Source organism: Rhinoderma darwinii, chromosome 4, assembly GCF_050947455.1.
Source record: "Rhinoderma darwinii isolate aRhiDar2 chromosome 4, aRhiDar2.hap1, whole genome shotgun sequence".
NCBI lineage: Eukaryota > Metazoa > Chordata > Amphibia > Anura > Rhinodermatidae > Rhinoderma > Rhinoderma darwinii.
In genome coordinates, this window is record NC_134690.1 from 20,436,891 (window position 1) to 20,463,087 (window position 26,197).

The 26,197-nt window shown below is 42.1% G+C and overlaps 1 protein-coding gene across 1 annotated transcript in view; it reads left to right on the forward strand.

Moving 5' to 3' along the window:
* The window catches only part of PKHD1 (PKHD1 ciliary IPT domain containing fibrocystin/polyductin), a 515,144-nt gene that overhangs the window by 12,607 nt on the left and 476,340 nt on the right, over positions 1-26,197 (forward strand). The window contains exons 5-12 of the mRNA XM_075860893.1: positions 8,407-8,464; positions 9,311-9,389; positions 9,569-9,643; positions 10,576-10,640; positions 12,748-12,787; positions 17,557-17,627; positions 18,317-18,418; positions 19,078-19,167. Coding sequence (XP_075717008.1) covers positions 8,407-8,464; positions 9,311-9,389; positions 9,569-9,643; positions 10,576-10,640; positions 12,748-12,787; positions 17,557-17,627; positions 18,317-18,418; positions 19,078-19,167 — 580 coding nt within the window. The remainder of the gene's footprint in view (positions 1-8,406; positions 8,465-9,310; positions 9,390-9,568; positions 9,644-10,575; positions 10,641-12,747; positions 12,788-17,556; positions 17,628-18,316; positions 18,419-19,077; positions 19,168-26,197) is intronic.

Genomic DNA, 26,197 nt, shown 5'->3' on the forward strand with positions numbered 1-26,197 from the left:
ATAGGTGTGCAAGTCGTCTTACATACACCCGTGGTAAACAATCCTTATTGATTACAATAGACTGCCATCTGCTCATGTATAAACACGCGAGCATTTCGGACCATTAAAGTCGCACTTCATTCCCAGAGACCCAATGACCCTATTCACATTATCCGACATGTTGCGATAATATCCTTTTTCACTCGAGATTTACGTCTTACATGTATTCATAGTCTTCCAAATAATAAATCCTACATTTTGTACTACCAACGATATCATAAACCACCATCTATATTTAGAATTACTTAACATTAAATTTATATATATCAAATGTTTGAACAAAATAAGACAGCGTTTTATTTACATTCCCTCTAATCTCTGGTATAACCAACAGCTCCCAAATGAATTATATAAAATAATCCCTTTCTTCAGACCCAAAATACATTTTCATACTCACGAAACAAGAGTGCATTACATTGTCTTGAACGCAGGTTAAAATTCTACATATGTATTAATACTAATATTAAACAACGTAAGTTACATTCATGCATAGGAATGCTTTGTACCAGCAGTTAAACAAATATTAAATACAATAAAATCAAATGATATATTAATTTGTTCCAGATGTTGGATAATAGTATTTTCATATATGTTATATTTCTCAGAGGTACAATTTGCGATCAATTGATTGGTATATATTTATTTGTGAACCTGTCAAATATATTCCCCAAATAATTAACATTATGGTATATTGACACATATTTTTTTCAATCCTTTTTTAACATTTAATTTTTCTATTACGTTTTTAATTGTCTGATATGATACCATATTATATCTGTTTGTTTTATGTATGTTTGAGTTAATAAAATAATTTTTCCGTTTGGCCGTGTGTTTCGGCTTCCACCACTATATGCTCACAACAATAACCAAGTCCAGTTCAATCAAAATAACATTACAGTGTATTTATACTCATATACCTAAGGTATTATTTATTTCAGAGTAACATCCCATGTATAAACAAATACACAATGACATTTTGTTGAATTTACGTAATTACAACTTACCTATTTGCTGTCAGCCAGCCACTCCTCATTCGCTGAATTTTTCCAATCATCGAAATTAGCATATTGGCTTCAAACAGCTGATAACCTGTGCATATAGTGGAGCCTCAAACACACGGCCAATATCTTTCCTGCCATGACTAAGAACGCAGACCGCGTTCGAAACACGTAGGCTTGGGCATTCACCCCAACTACTCCTACTTTTCTGCCTTGGGACTGCGTCTCCCTTCCGATTTTAAGAATTTCCTGAAATAAACATGGGACTTGTTTTTCCCTTTTAACCAACTTCAGCGCTGGATCATTTTCTCCTTCACTTTGCTAGTTATATTCTTGTATATAGGGGATAGTATTATAGTAGTTATATTCTTGTATATAGGAGCAGCATTATAGTAGTTATATTCTTGTATATAGGGGATAGTATTATAGTAGTTATATTCTTATACATAGGAGCAGTATTATATTAGTTATATTCTTGTATATAGGAGCAGTATTATAGTAGTTATATTCTTGTATATAGGGGGCAGTATTATAGTAGTTATATTCTTGTATATAGGGGATAGTATTATAGTAGTTATATTCTTATACATAGGGGGCAGTATTATAGTAGTTTTATTCTTATATAGGAGCAGTATTATAGTAGTTATATTCTTGTATATAGGAGCAGTATTATAGTAGTTATATTCTTGTATATAGGGGGCAGTATTATAGTAGTTATATTCTTGTATATAGGGGCAGTATTATAGTAGTTATATTCTTGTATATAGGGGGCAGTATTATAGTAGTTATATTCTTGTATATAGAGGCAGTATTATAGTAGTTATATTCTTGTATATAGAAGCAGTATTATAGTAGTTATATTCTTGTATATAGGGGCAGTATTATAGTACTTATATTCTTGTATATAGGGGGCAGTATTATAGTAGTTATATTCTTGTATATAGAAGCAGTATTATAGTAGTTATATTCTTGTATATAGGAGCAGTATTATAGTAGTTATATTTTTGTATATAGGGGCAGTATTATAGTAGTTATATTTTTGTATGTAGGGGGCAGTATTATAGTTCTTATATTCTTGTATATAGGGGCAGTATTATAGTAGTTATATTCTTGTATATAGGAGGCAGTATTATAGTAGTTATATTCCTGTATATAGGGGGCAGTATTATAGTAGTTATATTCTTGTATATAGGAGCAGTATAATAGTAGTTATATTCTTGTATATAGGGAACAGTATTATAGTAGTTATATTCTTGTATATAGGGGGCAGTATTATAGTAGTTATATTCCTGTATATAGGGGGCAGTATTATAGTAGTTATATTCTTGTATATAGGAGCAGTATTATAGTAGTTATATTCTTGTATATAGGGGCAGTATTATAGTAGTTATATTCTTGTATATAGAGGGCAGTATTATAGTAGTTATATTCTTGTATATAGGAGCAGTACTATAGTAGTTATATTCTTGTATATAGGGGGCAGTATTATAGTAGTTATATTCCTGTATATAGGGGCAGTATTATAGTAGTTATATTCTTGTATATAGAAGCAGTATTATAGTAGTTATATTCTTGTATATAGGAGCAGTATTATAGTAGTTATATTTTTGTATATAGGGGCAGTATTATAGTAGTTATATTTTTGTATGTAGGGGGCAGTATTATAGTTCTTATATTCTTGTATATAGGGGCAGTATTATAGTAGTTATATTCTTGTATATAGGAGGCAGTATTATAGTAGTTATATTCCTGTATATAGGGGGCAGTATTATAGTAGTTATATTCTTGTATATAGGAGCAGTATTATAGTAGTTATATTCTTGTATATAGGGGCAGTATTATAGTAGTTATATTCTTGTATATAGAGGGCAGTATTATAGTAGTTATATTCTTGTATATAGGAGCAGTACTATAGTAGTTATATTCTTGTATATAGGGGGCAGTATTATAGTAGTTATATTCCTGTATATAGGGGCAGTATTATAGTAGTTATATTCCTGTATATAGGGGCAGTATTATAGTAGTTATATTCTTGTATATAGGGGCAGTATTACAGTAGTTATATTCTTGTACATAGGTGGCAGTATTATAGAAGTTATATTCTTGTATGTAGAGGCAGTATTATAGTAGTTATATTCTTGTATATAGGGGCAGTATTATAGTAGTTATATTCTTGTATATAGGGGCAGTATTATAGTAGTTATATTCCTGTATATAGGGGCAGTATTATAGTTCTTATATTCTTGTATATAGGAGGCAGTATCATAGTGTATGTTAAACATGGATATCTACTGGAGTTGCCCTTTAAGTTTTCACCTTGGTAGTCACAGTTATGCACGTGTTGTTATTACAATAATGGAGTAACTCTCTGAATAAGTGAGTCTCAAGTAATTAAAGTCCTTGACTCTCTCATAGTGTTAAGCAGATTGCCATTCATTTGCTATATAGCAGACTTGTAGCAGAAGCGACGCTTCCAGCCTAAACAACATTAGAGTCACTTTTGTTTAATGTGTAAAGTATTTGCATGCCATAAAGATCTTCTCAGAGCTCTGATTAAATATCGCCAGGGAATAAAGTTAATGAGTCACATTCCAGACTAAAAAGAGCACAATGTGTGGCTTTGTTTCAGCGCTCGGCTCCTGCCAGCAGTTTGCAGTTTGCTGTAGGCATTGACAAGTTTAAACAGCTCACAGAAAGTTTACCTGTCAGCTGGTGGTCACTGCTTATCTCCCTAATGCTTCCCATTCTCCTGGATGCCACTGACCTCCCTCTTGCATAATTAGCAGCAGCATTGTGGAAGATTTCAGGCACGTTTCGCTTTTCTGTGCTGGAAAACTCTGCAAATGAACCTGATTACTCTACCCTTTAAATAAAAAAAATAAAAAACTGCACACACACACACACACACATATATATATATATATATATATATATATATATATATTTTGTATCGATTATGAGCGCCATGCGCAGAGATACACGCAGTTCCATGCCTTGGCATGCTATCAATGAGGTTATTAATAATTTTCTGAGAAATGTTATGCCACGCTGAATGCACTTGGGCAGATCATCAAGATTGGCTGTTGGTAGCTCCCTTTGCAATTGCCGACCAATGACTTCCCAGATATGCTCGATGGGAGACAAGTCCGGAGACTTGGTAGCACGTTTTGGCCACGCATGCTGCTCACACTAGCACAAGCAACATGCGGCCTGGTTTTGTCCTGGGATGTTTTGGAATAATGTCCGTACCATTGGTTTCACAATCAAATCAATGTAAGCTATTAGTGTACCTGAAATATAGACTAGAGGGGTCCGGCTTTCATACATTATGCCAGCCCATACCATAATCCTGGGAGTAGGACCCATGTGCCGTTCCCTTGTGAAGGCCATTGCGCACGTGGTCTCCAGACCAATCTCCGGCTAACATTGCATTCGAGACAATAGCGGGACTCATCACTGAAGAGGATAGACCTCCATTCCAGCCTCAATTGCCATCTTGCTGTGCACCATGATAACCTTTGAGAGCGGTGGCATGTGTTCACCTGTAGCTGGACGTCTGGCTCGTAACCCAATGTCGTGCTTACGCCTTCTTATGGTTTGTGTCGACACTGGTTGCCGCCCTAGGCTTGGGATGTGAAATTAAATTTCACTTACAGTACAGAATTGATCACAACGCGCCATTCTTCCAATGAGAGGATCTGTCAGTGCAGGGGTTCGCCTCCACGTACCTCTTGCTTTCATTCCCGTTCGTTCTTGTTCTCCCAAGCTCCGGGACAAGCAAAGTTGAGCAGTGCTGACATCTCGGCCTAGGTGCGTAGTGATCTGCCGGAGTGATATACCAAGGTCTCTCAGTTCAAGAATTTTGACCCTCTTAGTTTGGGACAAGTGGCGATAAGTGGCATGTCGCCGAACAAGAGGCATCGCACAATCATCCCACACCACTTGATCCAATTTTTGGGGTTTCATGTGGCTAAAAAACCTTGCTTTCCATCTGACCTTTATTCCCCTCCATGGGACACTTGAATTTTAATAATTTTCAGATCTTAGCGACACCTGCTACTCCCTCGATTTATATAACCTAGGGGATGAAAAGGTCGTAGTCCCACCAAAGCCCTGGAGCCTGAGCCAAAAATTATGTACAGCCTCAACATTTTTACGGACAGATTCCCTACTTTTTAGATAGATTAAGGCCCCATCACTCCTTATCTAATGCCCTTGCGTCACGAGTAGAGCACATGATGTGTTCATCAGATCCAAAAGACAATTTAGGCCCTGGACTTCAGACCCTGAAATTCATTCAGACCCCAAAATTAATTTCATTGCTAGATATCAGACCTCGGACCTCACAATTAATTCAGATGCCATATTTCAGATTCCAAAATTATTTCAGGTTCCAAAAGTTCTGACCCCAGACTCAAAAATTAATTTAGACCCCAGACCACAAAATTCTTGCAGATTCGAGACTTTAGGCTCCAGTCACAGTCGGATTTGAAGTGGATTTTGGCATGGAATCTGCGGTAAATCCGATAACGATATGCATCCCATGCATGTAAATGGGGTTTCCGCAACCTCTTTCACATGCTATGGAAAATTCCAATGTAGATTTTTGTCCTTACCGAAGTAAAAAACAGTTGCGGAAATAAGTAGCGTGCTGCTTATTTCCACAAATTCTGCCACATTGATGGAAAAATAAAAAGTTATGGATCTCTGAATGTGAGGATGAAAAAATTGCTGGGTCAGTAAAGGGGTTATCCCAGAATCTACAGTTATCACCCATTCACAGGTTAGGTGCTCAGTTTCTGATCGCTGGGACCCGCACTGATCATGAGAACGGGGGTCCCAAACCCTCCGCTCCTCCTCAATGCTCGACCACAGTGACGAGGACTTTGAATGGAGCGGCTGTCGAGCATGCGTGCTACCGCTCCATTCAAAGTCTATTTTGCCGCTACTTGTTTGGCCACCCTACAGATATATGGTGTCTTTATATGTGCCCACAAACATATATTGTGCTGTCATATGTGCCACCGCACAGGGGTGGATCTAGGAATAGCGGCACACAATGCGACTTTTGATTTCTGTTGTCATTCTCTCTAAACCACACCATCAACACAAATAGGAACATTTAAGTGAAACTTAGAAAAGCCTAATAATACAATCCATGTCAAGTGTTGCTTTCGCAGTCAGGGACAAGTGTACGCTACAACTATACAACACAAATAGAACCAATAATACCGCCACACCGTGATCAGAACTCTGTATTGCAGTCCAGAAGACAGATGTAGCTTTATAGTTAAAATCAATGTGTTACAAAAAGGTCTTCATGTAGTCCAGGCCTTATTTATACATATCCAGGAGGAATAACAGAGGAACATCACAACACAGAGTTCTAAGTAAAGATACTCTAGAATTGTTAACTCATGGGAAATACAAAGATTTCCAATAACAGACATGTCAGGAGGGATGACAGCTTCTCTTTAAACCAACGATTTACAGGTGACGTCTTCTCTGATTGTAGACGTTCCTTTTTTTCCTTTTCTTCTCCGTCCGGCCCAGACCTCCATTATGACTTCTCCTGATGACTGCATTGTTTTCTGCTGAGACTTCTTTGACCTCTCCCTTTTACAGCCATTCCCTACCGCTGTAGCTACACAAATAAATTCAGACCCCAGATCAGAGGCCCTAAATTAACCAGACCCCAGACCAGATAAATCCAATAGACGGCGACGGATTAAAAAAAATCGGAACATAGGTCTAGGGTGCGATTGCCCCAATCACTCAACCCCTATAAATCTGCCACTGGTCCCCCAGGGATTAACTGTACTGCCACATATTTTCCGATAGATAAATTATGCTGCCATATGTGCCCCCAGAGATATATTGGGCTGCTGTATGTGCCCCTAGAGAAATACTGTTCAACCATATGTGCAGTCAGTGATATATTGTGCCAGGGCTGGTGCCCTGTGCAATACCTTCTGTTGCCACTTTCTTCCCCCTTATGGTGTACTGTCATACAGTATACAAATTACCATGCCAAACAGTGCCCAAGTATGCACGTCCTACAATATGAAACTCAAATAACACTTGCATACAGTTAGCTATGTAAATAGCAATGATATACCGTGCCACTATAGATTTCAAAAATAATATACTGTAGAGTTCCCATGTATTAGATCCACATTGTGCCGCCATATGTGCCCCAAAGATATACTGTGCTGCCATATGTCCCCCAAAATAAATACTGTGATGCCATATGTGCCCCCAGAGATATACTGTGCTGCCATATGTGCCCCCAGAGATATACTGTGTTGCCATATATTGCCCCAAAGATATACTGTGCTGCCATATATGCCACCAGAAACATACTGTGCTGCCATATATGCCCCATAAGATATACTGTGCTGCAATATGTGCCCCCAGAGATATATTGTGCTGTCATATGTGCCCCAGATATATATACTGTGCTGCCATATATGCCCCATAAAATATACTGTGCTGCAATATGTGCACCCAGAGATAAACTGTGCTGCCTTTTGCGCTCCCAGAGATATACTGTGCTACCACATGTGCCCCCAGACATATACTGTGCTACCACATGTGCCCCCAGACATATACTGTGCTGCCATATGTGCCCCCAGAGATACACTGTGCTGCCATATGTGCCCCCAGAGATATACTGTGCTGCCATATGTGCCCCAAGAGATATACTGTGTTGCCATATATTGCCCCAAAGATATACTGTGCTGCCATATATGCCACCAGAGACATACTGTGCTGCCATATATGCCCCATAAGATATACTGTGCTGCAATATGTGCCCCCAGAGATATATTGTGCTGCCATATGTGCCCCAGATATATATACTGTGCTGCCATATATGCCCCATAAAATATACTGTGCTGCAATATGTGCACCCAGAGATAAACTGTGCTGCCTTTTGCGCTCCCAGAGATATACTGTGCTACCACATGTGCCCCCAGACATATACTGTGCTGCCATATGTGCCCCCAGAGATATACTGTGCTGCTATATGTGCCCCCAGAGATATACTGTGCTGCCATATGTGCCCCCGCAGATATACTGTACTGCCACATGTGCCCCCAGAAATATACTATGCTGCCACATGACCCCCAGAGGTTTACTGTGCTACCACCGTGAGAGGGGCACATTTTGTCAGGTTTGCTTTGGCATTTCTGTGTTTGGAATAGAGAAAATTCCAGATCATAGGCGGCTCAAGATGAAAAGATTTAAAGGAATCATAATGTAAACCCAAGCACCGTGCTCTAGAAAAGCCAATATATAGAAGTAAATAGTAGTAATTATAGTAATAATAACACTGCTCTATTTTCTTCATTTGATCACATTAATACAGTTCTCCGCTTCAGAGACTCCGGAGATTTATGAAGTCGGCCCAACATGTGGAGTTCCTGGTAAGATCGTGAAACTGTTAGTTGTGTGACTAAAGTAATCGTTTTCTCATAATCCCCAAAAACCTAAATATTAGAAAAGTTCATACATTCTAAAACAGGAGCCCGTGCCTATTTCCCTGGAAAAAAAAAAATCACATATTAAATTACTAAGTGCCTATTGAAGATGACCACCAGTCCACAACCCTGGAAGCGGGAGAATTTGTGATGTAGATTCGACTTTTACTGGTGCCATATGGGAGGTAGCAATAATGGAGGATAAATGAATAAGAGGCGGACAACAGACGGCCACCATGCAAGAAAAGTATGTGGGCCCTTCACTCTCGAATAGTTTGGTGTAATTGCGAACAATTAAATTTATTAACTCACTCCCTTACATGAAGCTAATAAACATCGGGACGCTGCCTTTAATCCCTTAGCGCCTTGCGCCATACTTACACTCTGCGGCAATGGCTGGGATCAGATATAACTTCAATCCCAACCGTTTAACCTCTTAAATCCTGCGGTCTTAAGTGACCACAACATTTAAGTGGTGAGAAAAAGAGAGGAGGCTCCTTTTCCACCCCATCAGCGCCCTTGCAACACAATGACGGATGCCAATGGATTTCCATGGTAGTCGGGGGCCTAATCTTCCGGGTTTTCATGAATCCTCATAGCCACACCCCTTTTCTAGATAGAGGTTGTCACAGCCCCACCCCTTCAACTAACAACACTGAGGCCTTGATTTCTAACTAAATAGAATAAGGTGATGCCTCCAGTATACACAATTATCTATATACACCCAAAGCTATGTGATTTGGTAGTAAGACATTTTGTGGATTTTTATTTTCTTTACTCCTAATTTTATAGGGGGCGTCATTGAACTGTCTGGAAGAATTATGACCAGCAGCTACGAAAACTATGATTTTAATATTGACTACATTGAAGGGTACGTATTGTGTGAACTGAAGTATCTAGTCATGGATTTGGTAACAAGATAAACTTTGCGTTGGACAGATATGTCCCATCCTCCCATCTTATCGGGTGGATATGTCATAAATGTCTAAGATGAGAATAGCCCTTTAATATTTTTAAATTTTTTTTATGTACGGTTTTTGATTCATACAGCCCAATAATTATGACATCCGACCTGGACGGATGGAGCTCAGTCTGCACATTGGTTGACAAGGCCTCTGAAAGCATGTAAGTTATTTGTCACGTAAAAGATTCCGTTGCGCTTGCGAAATAAGTCAATGAGGAAGATTTACTAAGGTAAATACGCCAGAATTCTGGCCAAAATTACTCCAAAAATAGCGTACATGCCTCGCGCCAGATTTATTATGTCTTAGACACTTTTTACGCCTCGCTAGATAGTTTTGAAGGTCTCTAGAAAAGGGGTGGGGCTTAACCATATGGGCGTGGCTTAAAATGTGCTAAGTTGCAGAGAAAAGTGTCTAGCAAGATGCGTCAAATTTACTATACAGCGTGCACCACTGTGATAAATTTCGCACATCTGCCTGGTTTAGTTTTAGCCGGTTTAAGACACTAATAATCAATTTTCCCCAATATCTACATATCTTGATGTTCTACTTTTCTACTACATGTAAAATGGAAGTTTAGGGAAAAGGGGAAATGCTTGGACTCCATGACTCTCTGCAATGGAGACCAGGCAAGACAAGCCATCACCTATCCCTCACCTAATCCTCAGTACTGGCAATGGTATGGGGAGGGGTTTTACATAAATCACAGATGATCGCCCATGATAGAGACACCTCAATTTCTTTTTTTTTACTCAATACATTTTTATTGAAGTTTTTTCACATTTTTTTTTTGGACAAACAACATACAAACATGATAACATTCATTTGATCTCTAAACATTTTGAAATCATCGGAGAAACCTCAATTTCAATGGGCTCCATGTACCGTTATTCCTACAAAGAAAGCAATTGTTTGGCAAGATATATTAATGCTTGTGTCCCCCATGACCAGCAGGGAATATTCAATAGAAAGGGATTGTCCGAGGTAGACCACCCCTTAAACAAGAGTTAAGAATAGAAAAACTCCAATATTGCACACCTCATTGTGACTTATGTCCAGCTCACCCAAAATATCTGCTGTATTTTCTCTTCATAGTTACCCCATACATGTAAATGGCGACATCGGAATGCTCCAGTGTAGGACAGAGGGCAGTTACATTGGTGAGTTGTTCCCCACCCACATGGGTATGAAAAAAATGGCAAAAACTTTCTCCTAGTCATCTTGATTATTACTAGCCCACTCTTTCCTAGGACCATGAGTAAATAGATTCATTCCTTTTTGGTAGCCGGTATGAATATTGCCAAGCCCTATAAATTGTTAGTGGTCAGTATTGAATTATTCATGGCCAAACTGTCTTGGAAAATGGCCCATGAGAAATGATGCCAGCAGTACGCCCAATTTACTAGTATGTGGACAAACTGGATAGACTTTTTGCCCTGATCATGACCATTGGAACCATATCCACAAGCCATTTTTATACTTCTATTTACCCTTTTCCCCCCTCTAATCTTTTTACTTTGACACTTCCTCCACTCTTTTCTTCTGTCCTTCTTCATTTTGTTCCTACTCTTACATCTTCTCCTACAAGAATGGTGATCAAGAAGCGTTCATGGATGTCTCATCGTATTGATGACGCGTCGAAGCCCACATGATGAAGCAATTACCCTTGAGATCTGAATGATTACGAGCATTTCTAATGATAATTGCACCATGTAAATGAGCAAAAAAAAATAGCTGATGAATAATAAAAATATTGTGTAATGCTAATATGCAGTAAAATTCTATTAATCTGGCATCTAATAATCTGGAAAGATTGATAATTAAAGTCGTAGTTTGTGTTGACATATTCTTTTGGGTTTCTGGTCTTTCTGATGATTCTCCACCTTAGGCCTCATTCTGACTGTTCGGTCAGTGATATATGAACCGTATGTCGGCCGTGTTTCCCGGACCAACCACAGTTCAGGCAGCCGGGCTCCTAGCATCATAATTATCTATGTCCCTGCCTCCCTGCGGGAATACTGTCCTATACTGTAACCATGTTTTCAGTACGGGAGAGTATTTCCGCGGGGAGGTAGTGACTCACCGCATCATATATAACTATGATGCTAGGAGCCCGGCTCCCTGAACTGTGGTTGGTCCGGCAAATACAGCCGACATACGGTCCATATCTCATGGATCAAACACGGCTGTCTGAATGAGACCTTACAAGTGAGTTTTATATACTTTTCTAAGGCTGCTTGATCATTCAAAATATCTGATAATCTGACACTGTTGGGTCCCATTGATGCTGTATTAAAAGGTTTACTGTAATTGCATATATGGAAAGTTATTGTCCATTAGGTGGGAACACACGACTACAGACTGCATGAGACTACAAAATGCACTGACGCGCTTTGCTCTTAGCTGTGGCTCTCCATTTCAACCAACTCGGAATGTCTTAAATAAAGGAGCCCTCGGTTATATCTCAGTGAACTAACTGCCCTTAAAGGGGTTGTTACATAACAAGAACCTTTGTCCATATGTATTTTTATGGTATATGGACCTCATAGAGGGAGGTCCCTTATTTGGGATCCACCTCTATGCACCAGAATAGAGAGATGCTCTATAAGAGGGGCTCCTGCTCTGGTGGACCTGGTGCATCCAGGTATTACATGTTGGTCATCAATTTTTTGGGCCGGCATGTACTGCTACATTACCTCTGTAGGGGAAATATATGCATTGATGAGGTTTACAAGTGATCGCCAGGGGTTAAAGAAGCCGCAACAATGGCAATCAATTCATTGCTGCACCGACTATTTTTAAAAGTAGCTTGTCCCTTTTTATTATAAGGTGATCACAGGTTTCCTACTGCTGGAACCCCCCGTGATCAACTATAATCTGTGGGAGAACCCAGCAGCATGTGTTCAATGCTCCTGCAGCGCCACCACAGGAGAAAGTAAACATTACACACTTCCCATTCAAGTCAATGTGCTGTCTGTGTAATGCATGGAAATTTCGGGCTCCTACCTCTTCCAGAACTAAAAACGCTCTTTATATTCGTTCTGTATAAAATATTAGGACCCTTATCAATGGACCGAGCATTCCCTGATAGGGTATTTGAAAATGAGTTTTTTATACCAGACAAGTCCACTGTCTTCCTATGAAATTGACCCTTCATTGCGAGCCTCATGGGAGAAGGGGCTGATGGGATTGCTCTTTATATACAGTGTTGGTGAATATGTCAGATATACAATGATTAAAGTATAAACACCATTTCTCTCCATTCAGGTTCCCAGAACATCACACTTTCAATATTCAACAAAGGAAAGTACGTTCATCTATTATAATATGGTGGTGTCTTCTTAAAGGGAATGTGTTGCCAGCAAAACATGTTTTTTTTTTTTTTAGTTAAACAATTAGTGTATAGGTGATTAAACATTGTTCTAATTTTTTTTTTTTTTTCACGAGTCAGGAAATATTATAAATTGGATTCAATTTATAATATTTCCCAGCACTGGTCACTAGATGGAGCAATTCCCAAAATTGCAGCATGGCATGTGGTAAAGCAACCACATTGCTTTATGCTGCAAAATTGGGAAAAAATCCCTCGCTCTAGTGAGCTCTGAGAATCCCCCCCTCCTCTATCCTGGCTAGTGCCGGGAGAAACGAGGGGTTTGAACGGTCTAACCTCCTACACTGTGTGTCGCCATTTTTTGAGCTAACACACAGTGTAGAAGGTTTACATACACTAGTAAACACACAGTAAAACACGAACATACATAGAAATCACTTACATGCTCCAGTCGCCGCCGCTCCCTCCGGTCCGTCCGCTCCGTCTGCTGCCGCTGCTCCATGTGCACAAGTCCGGAAGCCGCGACCGGAAGTAGTAATCTTACTGTCCGGCCGCGACTTCCGGTCCACAGGAAAATGGCGCCGGACGGCGCGCATTTCAAACTGGACTGTGTGGTAGCGGCGCATGCGCCGTTCCCACACACACGGCGTACACCAAAGTGGATGGAACGGGCCCCGTTCGCATTCCCTATGGGACTGGAGCTGCCGTATTCCATGTCTGTATGTGGCGTTAATTGACACATACAGAAATGGAAAAAAAAATGGCAGCCCCCATAGGGAAGAAAAAGTGTAAAAATAGAAAAAAGTAACACACAAACACACAAATAAATATAAACGTTTTTAATAAAACCCTAACATAAAACTGATATAAAAAAAAAAATGTTGGTGACACTGTTCCTTTAAAAGGAGGGTCCTAAGACAAAAAGACCAATTTTCCATGTACATGTGTAGTCACTCCTTAATAAAGTGAACGGCATAGAGATACTATCAGTGGCACTCTGTGTAGGTGAATGGGTGCTCTTGGTAGGATTCCCACCCTGTAAGTCACAGAAAGGTAAATCAAGGTACTCTGTACGGTGAATTACAGTTTTCTTTTTTCAAGGTAAAGCAAAATTAGTGTAACGTTTCGGCCTTTTCACTGGCCTTTATCAAACACTGTAACAATATGTGAGAGAACATAGTACATTAGGCTTTGTTCACATCTGAGTCAGGACTCTGTTCATGGGTTCCGTCTGAGCTTTCTGTCAGGGGAACCCATGAACGGAAACCAAACTGAAACAAACGCAAACCATAGGTGATTTCAATGGTGACGGATCCGGTGCAAATGGTTTCCGGTTGTCACCATTGTTTAAGGGTTCCGTCATTTTGACAGAATCAATACTGTAGAGGACTGCGATATTCATGACCACGGGATTACAGAGCTCGTCCATTCTTAAACTACCTTCTTCCTAACCTCTTCCCTTCTTACCGCCTAAACCTATTTGACCCTATGGCCCCACCTTATTTCTTACCACTTACCCTTCCAAGTAAAAAACACGAGACAGTGGGTTGGAAAAATTCGGCCACAGCAGCCATTTTATTATCATATTTACATGAACATACAACAGAGCTTTATAAATAACATCATGAGGAAAGGGAAGTCCTTGGAGCTACAAAACTTTGGCGCCGAACTGCCCACCTGTATAGCTACTTACCCCCAGCCGTCTCCCTACAGGCTCAGGGGCACCTTTCTAATCCCCAGTTGGCTTGCCAAGGATGAAAAACCAGTCCCCGGGACACCACCCAGCAGGAGGCCAAAATACGCCCATACCCATGAGCAATTGTGTACTTGTTAGGGACCATACCTCTGATGAATCCCCCACTTCAAAATACCACCAACTCCAAGGACCCCCAATCCGCCACAATGCCACCGTGACTCCACCTTTACAGGTCACCAACAGCCGTCCCCTGTAAAAGAAAAATCACCATCAATACCAAGAATTCAAGAAGCGAAAAACATAACACATAACATTATTTCAAGGGCTAACCGTTATTGCCTAAGGAATGGCGCGAATCCGATGCTCGCCGTCCCCTTTCCCTTCTCCCGCTCTTCTCGTGAACTTTTGATCTTTTCCTTCCTCACCTGCAACCCTGGTCATGTCTGCCTCCCCCAACCATTTCATGTAGTGTCCGGTCATTTCTTTATGTCAAAACAACGGGAACCCTCACACAACGGTGACAAACGGAAACCATTTGTACCGGATCCGTCACCATTGAAATCAATAATGGTGCAAACGGAAACCTATGGCCTTTCTTTCTTATTACAAACAGTTGAGTCATATCCAGGGAAGTGGATGTAGTATATAGAGTATATAGCAACGTAGGACAACTGTATAATGCTGGTACATTGTGCAGGCAAATAGAAACACATCCAGGCACAGGGAATAAGTACAATCAAAATGTTTAGGTTTCCACCGGAACCAACAGTATCCAAAATACACGGGATAAGAGCTACAACCAATAGAGCAATGAAACAACGTTTGAGGCCCCATGCACACGACCGTAAAAATCGTCCGTAATTGCAGACCGTATTTACTAATTGCAGACAAATTACGGACATTTTCACTTCTATTGACCACGGACACCTTCCTGTATATTTGCGAGAAGGTGTCCGGGCCATAAAATTGTGCCGCAAATTATGGAACATATCGGTTCTATTGCTTTTTACAGGCCGTGCTCCCATACCTTGTATGGTAGCACAGGCCGAAAGTGCGAGTTGCTGTCCGCGGCCGCCAGCGGCATGCCGTGCCCGTAATCGCAGCTCGTGATTACGGGCAAGGCCGTGTGCATGGGGCCTTAGGCCTTATTCACACAAACGTTGAATCTTCCATGTGACGGCAGTTAAAACAACGGCCGTCACACGGACCTATGCAATGCAATGGGGCCATTCAGACGTGCAGTGTTTTTTATGCAGTGTATTTCCGTTGCGTGAAACTCACTGCATGTCCTATTCTTGTGCGTATTTTGCAGATCACACACCCATTGAAGTCGGTGGGTGCGTGAAAATCACGGACAGCACACGGACGCACATCCGTGTGCTGTCCGTGATACACCCACCAGACCCTTGAAATGCAGAGAAATATAAATAAAAATAAAGAAATGTGCACAGCAACTGATGCCACATGGAACAAACACTGATGGCACACGGAACTGCAACGCATAAAAAACGTGTCCGCTAATAAGGCCTTAGGCTGAGTCCAGACGTGGAAGAGAAAAATTCATCTATTGCAGATTTGCGAACAAATCCTGTACAATTCCACTGCAAAACCGTGACTAAATCTGCATTTACGTTGCTGCGGAGTCCACACTTTGCATTACAAAGGGTTAAATCTGCCGTGAAAATCTGCCATTTCCGCAAAAGAATGGGTGTGCTGTAGATTTGAAAATCTGCAGCATGCCCTGATTTCCGCGCGAACTTTTTTTGTTACATGTGGACAGGTTTTGAGATCTCCATCGACATGGATTGTACTGCAAAATGTTGCCGATCTTCTGTGTGGAAACCGTATCTCAAATCCGTGGCTATTTCGCATCGTCTGAACTTTTTTATGATTTTTTTAATACATTTAAAGAGGTTTTTAAAGATTAGAAAATTATTATTTTTTTCTTCCAAAAAAAGGAACCACTCTAGTCTATGGGCTGTGTCTAATATTTACTTAGAGATCAGCTGCAATACCATTAACGGCCATGGGCAAGAGTGGCGCCATCTCTTTAAAAAAAGGGCAGACCCTTTCTTCTAATCCGGATATACCTCTCTTAGAAGAACAGATGGATCTTCAGTCTTACATTGTCCTTCTTCAGGTCCTGTAAATCTATTCCAATTTACCCATGTAAATTGAGGAATTGGATACGGACACTTGGTTCACAATCTGAATCACAATCATCCCTCATGGTATCTGAAGGACGATCACACAGATCATCAGAGGCCTTGTATCTTTTATAATTGATATTCATATAAATTTGACTAGACCTTGTCTTAGAAATCTTTAAAAACTCTATTCTCCACTATTCGGTATAGCAGTGCTGAACTGAGATCCCTTTAGCCCACCAGAATAAATAGTTCTGAGATTCTACCCTCCAGCTATACAGAAAATAAGCATGTCCACTTTTAACTGCCAAACAATTTCTGCTGTTATCATTGCACACAGAGGTCATATCATCAATTTGCTCAAAGAGGTTATTTGTTGCTGCTGTTGATGGATCCTATGGCTTTGTATTTCATAATTATAAACTTCTGTGAATACTTTAGACATCAAACTGTGCAACATCACGGTAATAAACCCTTAAAGGCTCAGAATACTAAAAACAGAGAAACATTATAAGAATGACAGATCCGTCAACAGCAGCTTGATAGTAGTTTCCAGATAACAACATGAAATTAATGAACTAACAAATAACTGAAAGTTGCAAATAAGTCAATGAGGTTATATTATAAATTCTAGATTTTGTACTTTCTGAATATATAATCAATGTCAATTAAAAGTGGGGCTTCACGTTAAATATTCTAATCAGTCGTTGGGACCCGTGCGTCTTCTCAGTTGACTGCCCCTGTATTATACAATATCTCTGTCTTCTGATTGTTTTTTACACAATTTTTTTGCATGTTCTAATAAATAATCACACATAGAAATGTCCCTAAAGCTCGGATATGTGTTGGTGAAGTAGCAAAGATCTGAAGTGTCTTATTGTTCCTGTGATCTCTGCGGACAGGTCCATAGTGAGGAAAGAAGCCTGGAGCATCAGTGCGAAGCAAGAACTATTTCTATATCAAACATTCCCAGGTATAGTTATACCTAAGCTTCATTCTTATCCCTTATCTTTTAGGCAAGATAGCTCCTCCAAAAAATTATTGGACCCCAAACTTCTGAGTGCATTAGGTGGACATTAGTGGTGCTCAATTTTCTTCCAAATATGCCCCCTAGGGGCAAGAAAATATGAAATCTATGGTATATAATAAACAGTATTACCTAGTATCCCTTATACTTCAAAAGGGGCAATTGTTCATTTGAAATATCTTAAGACATTTGCCACCATTACCGAGTGAATGTCCAACGTTAAACAATATTTTGTTTTTTATGGTCCGAAATTCTGTGCTGATTCATTTCTTTTTATATATAGCAGTCAGAGCTCAGTTTTTATGATACAGTGCTCCAAATTGTCTGCATAAGCATAAAAATAAATGATAAAATTCTGGCTACCTGCAGCCACCACTAGGGGGAGTTTGGGAGCTAACTGCATACTGTGTTACTATTGAGTTCAATGTATAAATATATGCATTGAGCTCCTTAGCTCCATCTAGTGGTGACTGGAGGCAGTTAGAATTTTAGCATTTAACTTTCTATGCAGATGATTTGGAGCTCTGTATCAGAAAAACGGAGCTCCGATTGTTATATATGCAAGTGAGAGGTCCACATTTTTACCACTGGTTAAGATTTCACATTCTAGAGCAATTTTATGTTTTCTCTTGTAGAAATAAGATCCATATATCCAGATGTCGGCAGTGCTGGAGGAGGAACGGACATCACCATCAGAGGAAACTTCTTTATGGATCCCATTAAAGTGAGCATTGCAGGTAAAGAATTTTTTGAAATGTTGAAGAGGAATGAGAAGGAAATACGGTGTTATTAGTGGTGATTTGCAATATGGAGTATATTTTCTCTAGTAGTGCTCTATAGGTCTTAATCATTATGGGGTAGCATGGGGGTCATCACTACTGTCTTGTAGCACTGAGATCGTTGATTTCCAATACGCAAGTGAAAAATGGATCCCACCGGAGTACCTCAATAGGGTAGAGCATTGGCGTACTTAGCGTACAGACAGATCTCACGACCACTATGGGACCATGGTGGGAATGGACCCATCAATGAGCTGCTTCTCTTGTTTTGCCACGCACAGTCTTGGGATTTGCCTGCAACTGCCACTACGGGGAGCTGAGTGAATACAGATTTTTACCGCTCCCATTAAGTTCAGCACTAGCTGCAAAGATCCCTATGAAGTTAGCTCCCCCTAGTGGTAGCTGCAAGTAGACAGAATTCTGTTAATAAAGGGGTCGATGAGACTACCGGCGATGTCACACTGTCGTTCGTTCGGTTGCATTTGTTAGCAAGAATAGTACACGTGGATAGCGGTTGTTTTACGGAAACCTCCCCTTTACAATTCCTTAGTTCAGGAAATAATGAAGTGAATAGCTTTTATATTTACAAGTGTTTGTATTTCTTTTCGATGTAACAGGAAACTCCTGCAAGACGAAGTTCCTGTCTCCACAAGTCACAATATGTACAACTGCCCCATATGGAAAATATATAAAAGCCCCATATCCAGGTACTGGCCTGTTATATCTATTTTTTATTATTATTGTTTCTTTCTTTTTAGGGCAGGGGTTATATTAAAAAAAATATAAAAAATGGTGACAATTAAAAGGCATAGCATTGGGGTTGCAGAAGTAGCAGTCCCACCCGGGACCTGCTGCCTAAAGGGGCCCAAAGATGCCTTATCCACATAAAAAGAGACTAGTATTATAAATGGTGTATGGTAGGTGGGGACCCAGCCTTGCCCATGGCTATATGATCTAGTCACCAGAGAGTATCTGTGTCAGCCCAAACTTATAGTATATTGAAATGTGAAGAGTAAAGAAAAATGAAAGGATCGGCAGATTTGGGTGAGGAGGTCTGGGTATATAGATCAGCTTGTCTGAGGCCCGTGGGCTGTGGGTATAGGTGCAATACAGTTATGAGCGATAAGTAGCATTCTAGTAGAGATAATTTTCAAACAATGCTTAAAGTGAATGTAGTACATGCAGCTGCCACCAGAGGGAGCTTACTGTATACATTTATACATTGAACTCAGTAATAAAACAGTATGCAGTAAACTCCTAAGCTCCCCCTAGTGGTGGCTGCAGGCAGACACAGTTTTACCATATATACCATATATTTATACAGGTGATTTGGAGCTCTGTATATTAAAATATAGAAGCGCTGCCCTCTATAAAGATATATAAGGAAATCATTATAGAATTTTAGACATATTTTTAGTATTTAGGCTCAGACCCCTCAGTATACACGCCACATTTATTTGGTGGTCTGTTTCCCTTACTGGTGGTTTAGTTAGTGTAGTTTTTAATCCTTCTATACTTGCTGAATTTAAATCAGATTTACTGCTGCCTATAAGCACAAACTCAGCAGGAAGTCAGTGCATAGAGTGCTAAACAAGCAGAGCTGCAGTTTAAAGCATGGGAGGTAGAGACAGGAGGTGTATTTCACATTAGTGTAAACGATTATATAATATACACAGTCTTGTAGTAGTATTCACCACATTGGTGGTTTTCCTGTTTTGTTGCATCACAACCTTGAATTAAAATGTATTTTTGTGAGGTTTGTACCATTTCTTTTCCACGTCTATTACTTTGAAGGTAAAAAATATTCTTTACTGTGACACAAACAATAATTAAGACAAAGACAGAAAATGTTAATGTGCATAAGTCTTCACCTCTGGCAGTCAATACTTTGTGGATCCTTATGCTGCAATTACAGATACAAGTCTCTTTGTCTATGTCTCTATTATCTCATCACATATAGACATCGGGATTTCTGCTCATACTTACAGGTAAAATTGCTCCAACTCCTTCATGTTAGAGGTTTGTGTTGTGTGCAGCGTCTTCACCTAATGTCACAGATTCTCTATTGGATTGAGGTCTGAGCAGTGTCTCGGCCATTCCAACACATTTATATGTTTCCCCCTGCACCCTCTAGTGTAAGTTTATCATCGTTACCAACATTTGAATTTTTTTTCCAGGGACACTTAGGATGTGGCGTCTTTGGTGGGTGTGTCTTATGGGGCGTGGTTTATCTGGTGGGTGGGGCTTTCCCAAAGCTCTGCATACAAAAAAACAAACAAAATTTCTGCACTAGTTTGCTGACAACTACTATGGTGGCCGGTATGTCTCTGGTTATCTGGTTGTTTACAGGCAGGTGATGTCTCCCTTTATCACTAGAGATAGGTAATATGTGCTAACCACCACTGGCAGAGTAAAAACAAATAATAGATAGTGCTACTCCCAGTGCCCCTTGTAGATGGTGCTCCACACTGTCCCCAGTAGATATTGCCACACACCGCTCCCTGTAGATATTGCCACACGCTGCTCCCTGTAGATATTGCCACACACTGATCACTATAGATATTGCCACACACTGTTCCCTGTAGATATTGCCACACACTGCTCCCTGTAGATATTGCCACACGCTGCTCCCTGTAGATATTGCCACACACTGATCACTGTAGATATTGCCACACACTGTTCCCTGTAGATATTGCCACACACTGCTCCCTGTAGATATTGCCACACACTGCTCCCTGTAGATTTTGCCACACACTGCTCCCTGTAGATATTGCCACACACAGATCCCTGTAGATGATGCCACATTGCACCCTGTAGATAGTGCCACATTGCCCTCTATAATACCACAATGCCCTCTGTAGATAGTGCCACACAGACCGCCTGTAGATGATGCCACACAGACCCCCTGTAGATAATGCCACCCAGACCCCCTGTAGATGATGCCACACCCCCCTGTAGATGATGTCACACAACCCCCTGTAGATGATGTCACACACACCCCCTGTAGATGATGCCCCACACACCCTGTAGGCGATACCACACAGATCCCCTGTAGATGATGCCACACAGACCCCCTGTAGATACCACACAGATCCCCTGTAGATGATGCCACACACACCACCTGTAGATGATGCCACACACCCCCTGTAAATGATGCCATACACACCCCCTGTAGATAATGCCACACACAGCACCCCTGTAGATAGTGCCACACACCTTCCTGTATATAGTGACACATACTCCAATCCCTGTAGATAGAGTCATTGTGTCTCCCTCTATGAGCGGAATCCCTGGCCAGGCATCGGCAATGCTCTGGTCAGGGATTCCGCTACAGGAGGTGCCCCTGACATCACTGCCCTTATATGGACAGTGAAGTCATAGGTTCACTCTATGAGTGGAATCCCCGCCCAGGCAGCGGCAATGCTTTAGCCGGGGATTCCGGTGCTCCAGGAGGAGCCCCTAACTTCATTGTAGATATATGGACAGTGATGTCATCAGTGGCTTCCTCTATGAGCAGAATACCTGGCCAGGCATCGGCGATGCCCTGGCAGGTGATATCGCTGCAGGAGGTTCTCCTGACGCCACTGCCCTTATATGGACAGTGACATCAGTCGCAGGGCCGACGTTAGCACCCAGCAAACCCGGGCAAACCCGTCGTTAAGGCATCACTGTCTATCTATGGGGGGCATTATACTGTATGGGTAGCTATGGAGGGCATTATACTGTATGGGAGTATTATACTGTATGGGGCAGCTATGGAGATCATTTTACTGTATGGGGGCATTATACTATATGGGGCAGCTATGGGGGCATTATACTGTGTGGGGCATTTTACTGTATGCCGCAGCTATGAGGGAATTATACTATATGGGGGCATTATACTGTATGGGGCAGCTATGGGGGCATTATACTGTATGGGGCAGCTATGGGGGGCATTATACTGTGGAGGCAGCTATGGAGGGCATTATACTGTATGGGGGCATTTTTACTGTGCGCTATAAGGGCATTATACTGTGTGGGTGCACTATACTGTGTGTGGCAACTATAGGCGGACATGGACAAAGTCTCTGGCAGGGAGAGAGGATATACCCTACAACGGGGAAGGGATGAACCAGGAATCAGGTCGATAGGACAGTCATACACCCGGTGTGGGGGCAGCGTCTCCGCCTCCCTCTTGCTGAAGATGTCCGAAAATGCAGCATAATGACCAGGCAATCCTGCCAATGACCGGGGCAGAGGAGGCTGAGCCGAACGAGTCTATACCAGGCAACGGTTGTGACACTTCGGGGCCCCACTGGAGAACCTCTCCAGAGATCCAGTCCAGGACTGGGGCATGTAGTCGGAGCCAAGGCAGGCCCAGCTGCGCCTTGGACAAGACAAAGAACGATAGACGCTCGGAGTGGAGAGCTCCCACTTGGAGCCTCAGCGGCTTGGTCACAGCTTTAACTGGGTCTGGCAGAGGTAGTCCATTTACTGATGCAACCATTAACGGCCTCTCCAGAGGGGTTGTGGGCAATTGGAGAAGATCCACCAGGTCTCTACCAATGAAATTAGCAGCGGATCCAGAGTCAAGATACGCGGAGACCCGATGCGTTTTCTCGCCGGACACTATGGTCACGGGTATGGACAATTTAGATGGAAGTCCTTCTTTACCCAAGGTTGTCTCTCCTACCAACCCTAGGCTTTGGGGCTTTTGGGGGCACAGGCGCACAAGATGGCCTCCGAGGCCGCAATATAGACAGAGTCCCGAAGTGCGTCTGCGTTGTCTCTCCTGGGTAGAAAGCTTACACTGGTCCATCCTCACAGACTCCTTAGGTGGGTAGGCATTTGAGGACAGCAGGGGTCACTGCAAGGTAGAGACAGTACTAGGGAGGCCTCCCTCCCGACGAGCTTCTTTGAGCCTTTCTCCGATCCTTATATCAATCCAGGTGGCCAGAAGGATGAGGTCATCCAGGGTAAACGGTAGATCTCGAGCGACAAGTTCATCCTTAATCTTAGGAGACAGTCCCTGCCAGAATGTAGCCACCAGGGCCACATTGTTCCACAACAGGTCTCCCGCCAGGGTGCGGAAGTAGATGGCGTACTTACTCACGGAGGTGTCTCCTTGGCGTAGGTTCAGTAAGGAAGCCGCTGCAGACGAGACTCGTCCAGGCTCCTCAAACACCGTGCGAAGTGTCCGGAGAAACTCCTGGAAGTCACGGGTCTCTGGTCCTTGTCTCTCCCAGATAGTATTTGCCCATGCAAGGGCCTTGGCAGTAAGGAGAGAGATGATGAAAGCGACCCTTGCCCCATCAGACGAAAATGCACTTGCATACAGGCTGAAGTGGATCTAGCACTGGTTCAAAAATCCACGACAGGTACTTGCGTTTCCATTATAGCGGTCAGGAAGTGGCAAAGAAAAATGGGGATCAACATTGCCAGGAGGTGTAGTCTGAGGAGCAACACTGCCAGGAGGTGTAGTAGGAGGAACGGCAGCTAGCGCCTCCTGCCGACGTGCAATAAAGTTCAAGGCCTAGAGTTGGTCCTGTCGAGACCGGAGGTCTAGCATATCCGCCGCATCTCTTGTGACGTCATCTTGGTCTCGGATCCACCAGCAGGGTCCATGGCCTTAGCGTACTGTCACGTTGGGTTTGTGGACCCACTGGGCCGTACCGTCTTGACGGTATGGAAGCTGGCCAACAGGGCGCAGGTCACAGTCTATAGTTCGTATAGTATACCTGTGGCAACTCGGACAGTAGCAAGGCAGGCTCGGCTGGGACTAGGCAGCAGGCAGACATCAGGCGTGGTGTAGCAGGACAGGTGTGGTATACAGCACAGCACAACTACAGCTCAGCACAGCACTTGACCAGGATAGCACGGGATACAGGATACAATTACGGGAAACACTGGGTACTGGAAAACACTAGGAGACCATTTGCATAGACAAACTTTGGGTACGACAACAACGTTTATGCATGGAAAGAAGGGTCTGGGCCCTTCTTATAGTCCAGGGTACTCATGGGCTAATTTTACATTAAAGTCCGGTGCGCGCGCTGCCCCTTTAAGAGCGGGCACGAGCACCCTACGGGACCTGCGCGAGGTATGCGGAAGTGAGCGCTGGCGTCTCCCGAGGAGGAGAATGGGGCCAGCGATCGCAGAACCATGGCTGCGGCCGTCAGGAGGTGAGTGAGCCTGACGACCCGTGGCCATGGACATGACACTGATCCTATATACAGATACTACATCTCCTCTGTGTAGTGTACGTCTTATAGTGATCCTATATACAGATACTACATCTCCTCTTTGTAGTGTACGACGTCTTATAGTGATCCTATATACAGATACTACATCTCCTCTGTATGGTGTACGTCTTATAGTGATCCTATATACAGATACTACATCTCCTATGTATGGTGTACGTCTTAGAGTGATCCTATATACAGATACTACATCTCCTCTGTGTAGTGTACATCGTATACTGATCCTATATACAGATACTACATCTCCTCTGTGTAGTGTACATCTTATAGAGACCCTATATACAGATACTACATCTCCTCTATGTAGTGTACATCTTATACTGATCCTATATACAGATACCACATCTCCTCTGTGTAGTGTACATCTTATACTGATCCTATATACAGATACTACATCTCCTCTGTGTAGTGTACATCTTATAGTGATTCTATATACAGATACTACATCTCCTCTGTGTAGTGTACATCTTATACTGATCCTATATACAGATACCACATCTCCTCTGTGTAGTGTACATCTTATACTGATCCTATATACAGATACTACATCTCCTCTGTGTAGTGTACATCTTATACTGATCCTATATACAGATACTACATCTCCCCTGTGTAGTGTACATCTTATACTGATCCTATATACAGATACTACATCTCCTCTGTGTAGTGTACATCTTATACTGATCCTATATACAGATACTACATCTCCTCTGTGGATCTATGGAGCTCCTTCAGTGTTATCGGGGCCAGCCTTAGGATAGATGGTGCCCCGTGCGAAATGATCTTTCGGCGCCCCACCCCCATCATAAAAAAAAAAATTGCCCCATAAAAAAAGCATAATGCCCCTTTAGTGCCCCCATACAGTATAATAATAAGATTTAATAACATAATATATTACAACCCCTTCAAGGACACAGTATTTTGTCCTCTAATTGTGCCCACAGTATTATACCCCCTTTAGTACCCCTACACAGTATAATGTCCGCTTAGTCGCACCCACACTATATCGTGCCCCATCATTTTGCAGCGTCCCTGTAGACAGTGCCATAATCCCCCACCTCCCCTGTAAAGGATCTGCCAGACACAGCTTCTGTGTCGACGCCCGTGGTTAGTCAGTCTGCACCTGCTCCTAAGTCTGATCGAGTGATACCTCCTTCTACCAATCAGGCTGGGAGGCTGAGGAGTGGGAGAGCCTATCACAGCCTGGCCAAACGGAGCTAGCTCCCACCCGCTGTCTATTTATACCTTCACTTCCTGCAACTCCTTTGCCTGTGATTCTGTCGGTTTCCTGGCTCTGCTGCTGCTGCTTGTACTTTTGTCCTCTGCTCCATATAGACCCTGGCTTACTGACTACTCTCCTGCTCTGCGTTTGGTACCTCGTACACTCCTGGTTTGACTCGGCTTGTTCACTACTCTCCTGCACTGTGTTTGGTACCTCGTACACTCCTGGTTTGACTCGGCTCGCTCACTACTCTTGTTGCTCATGGTGTTGTCGTGGGCA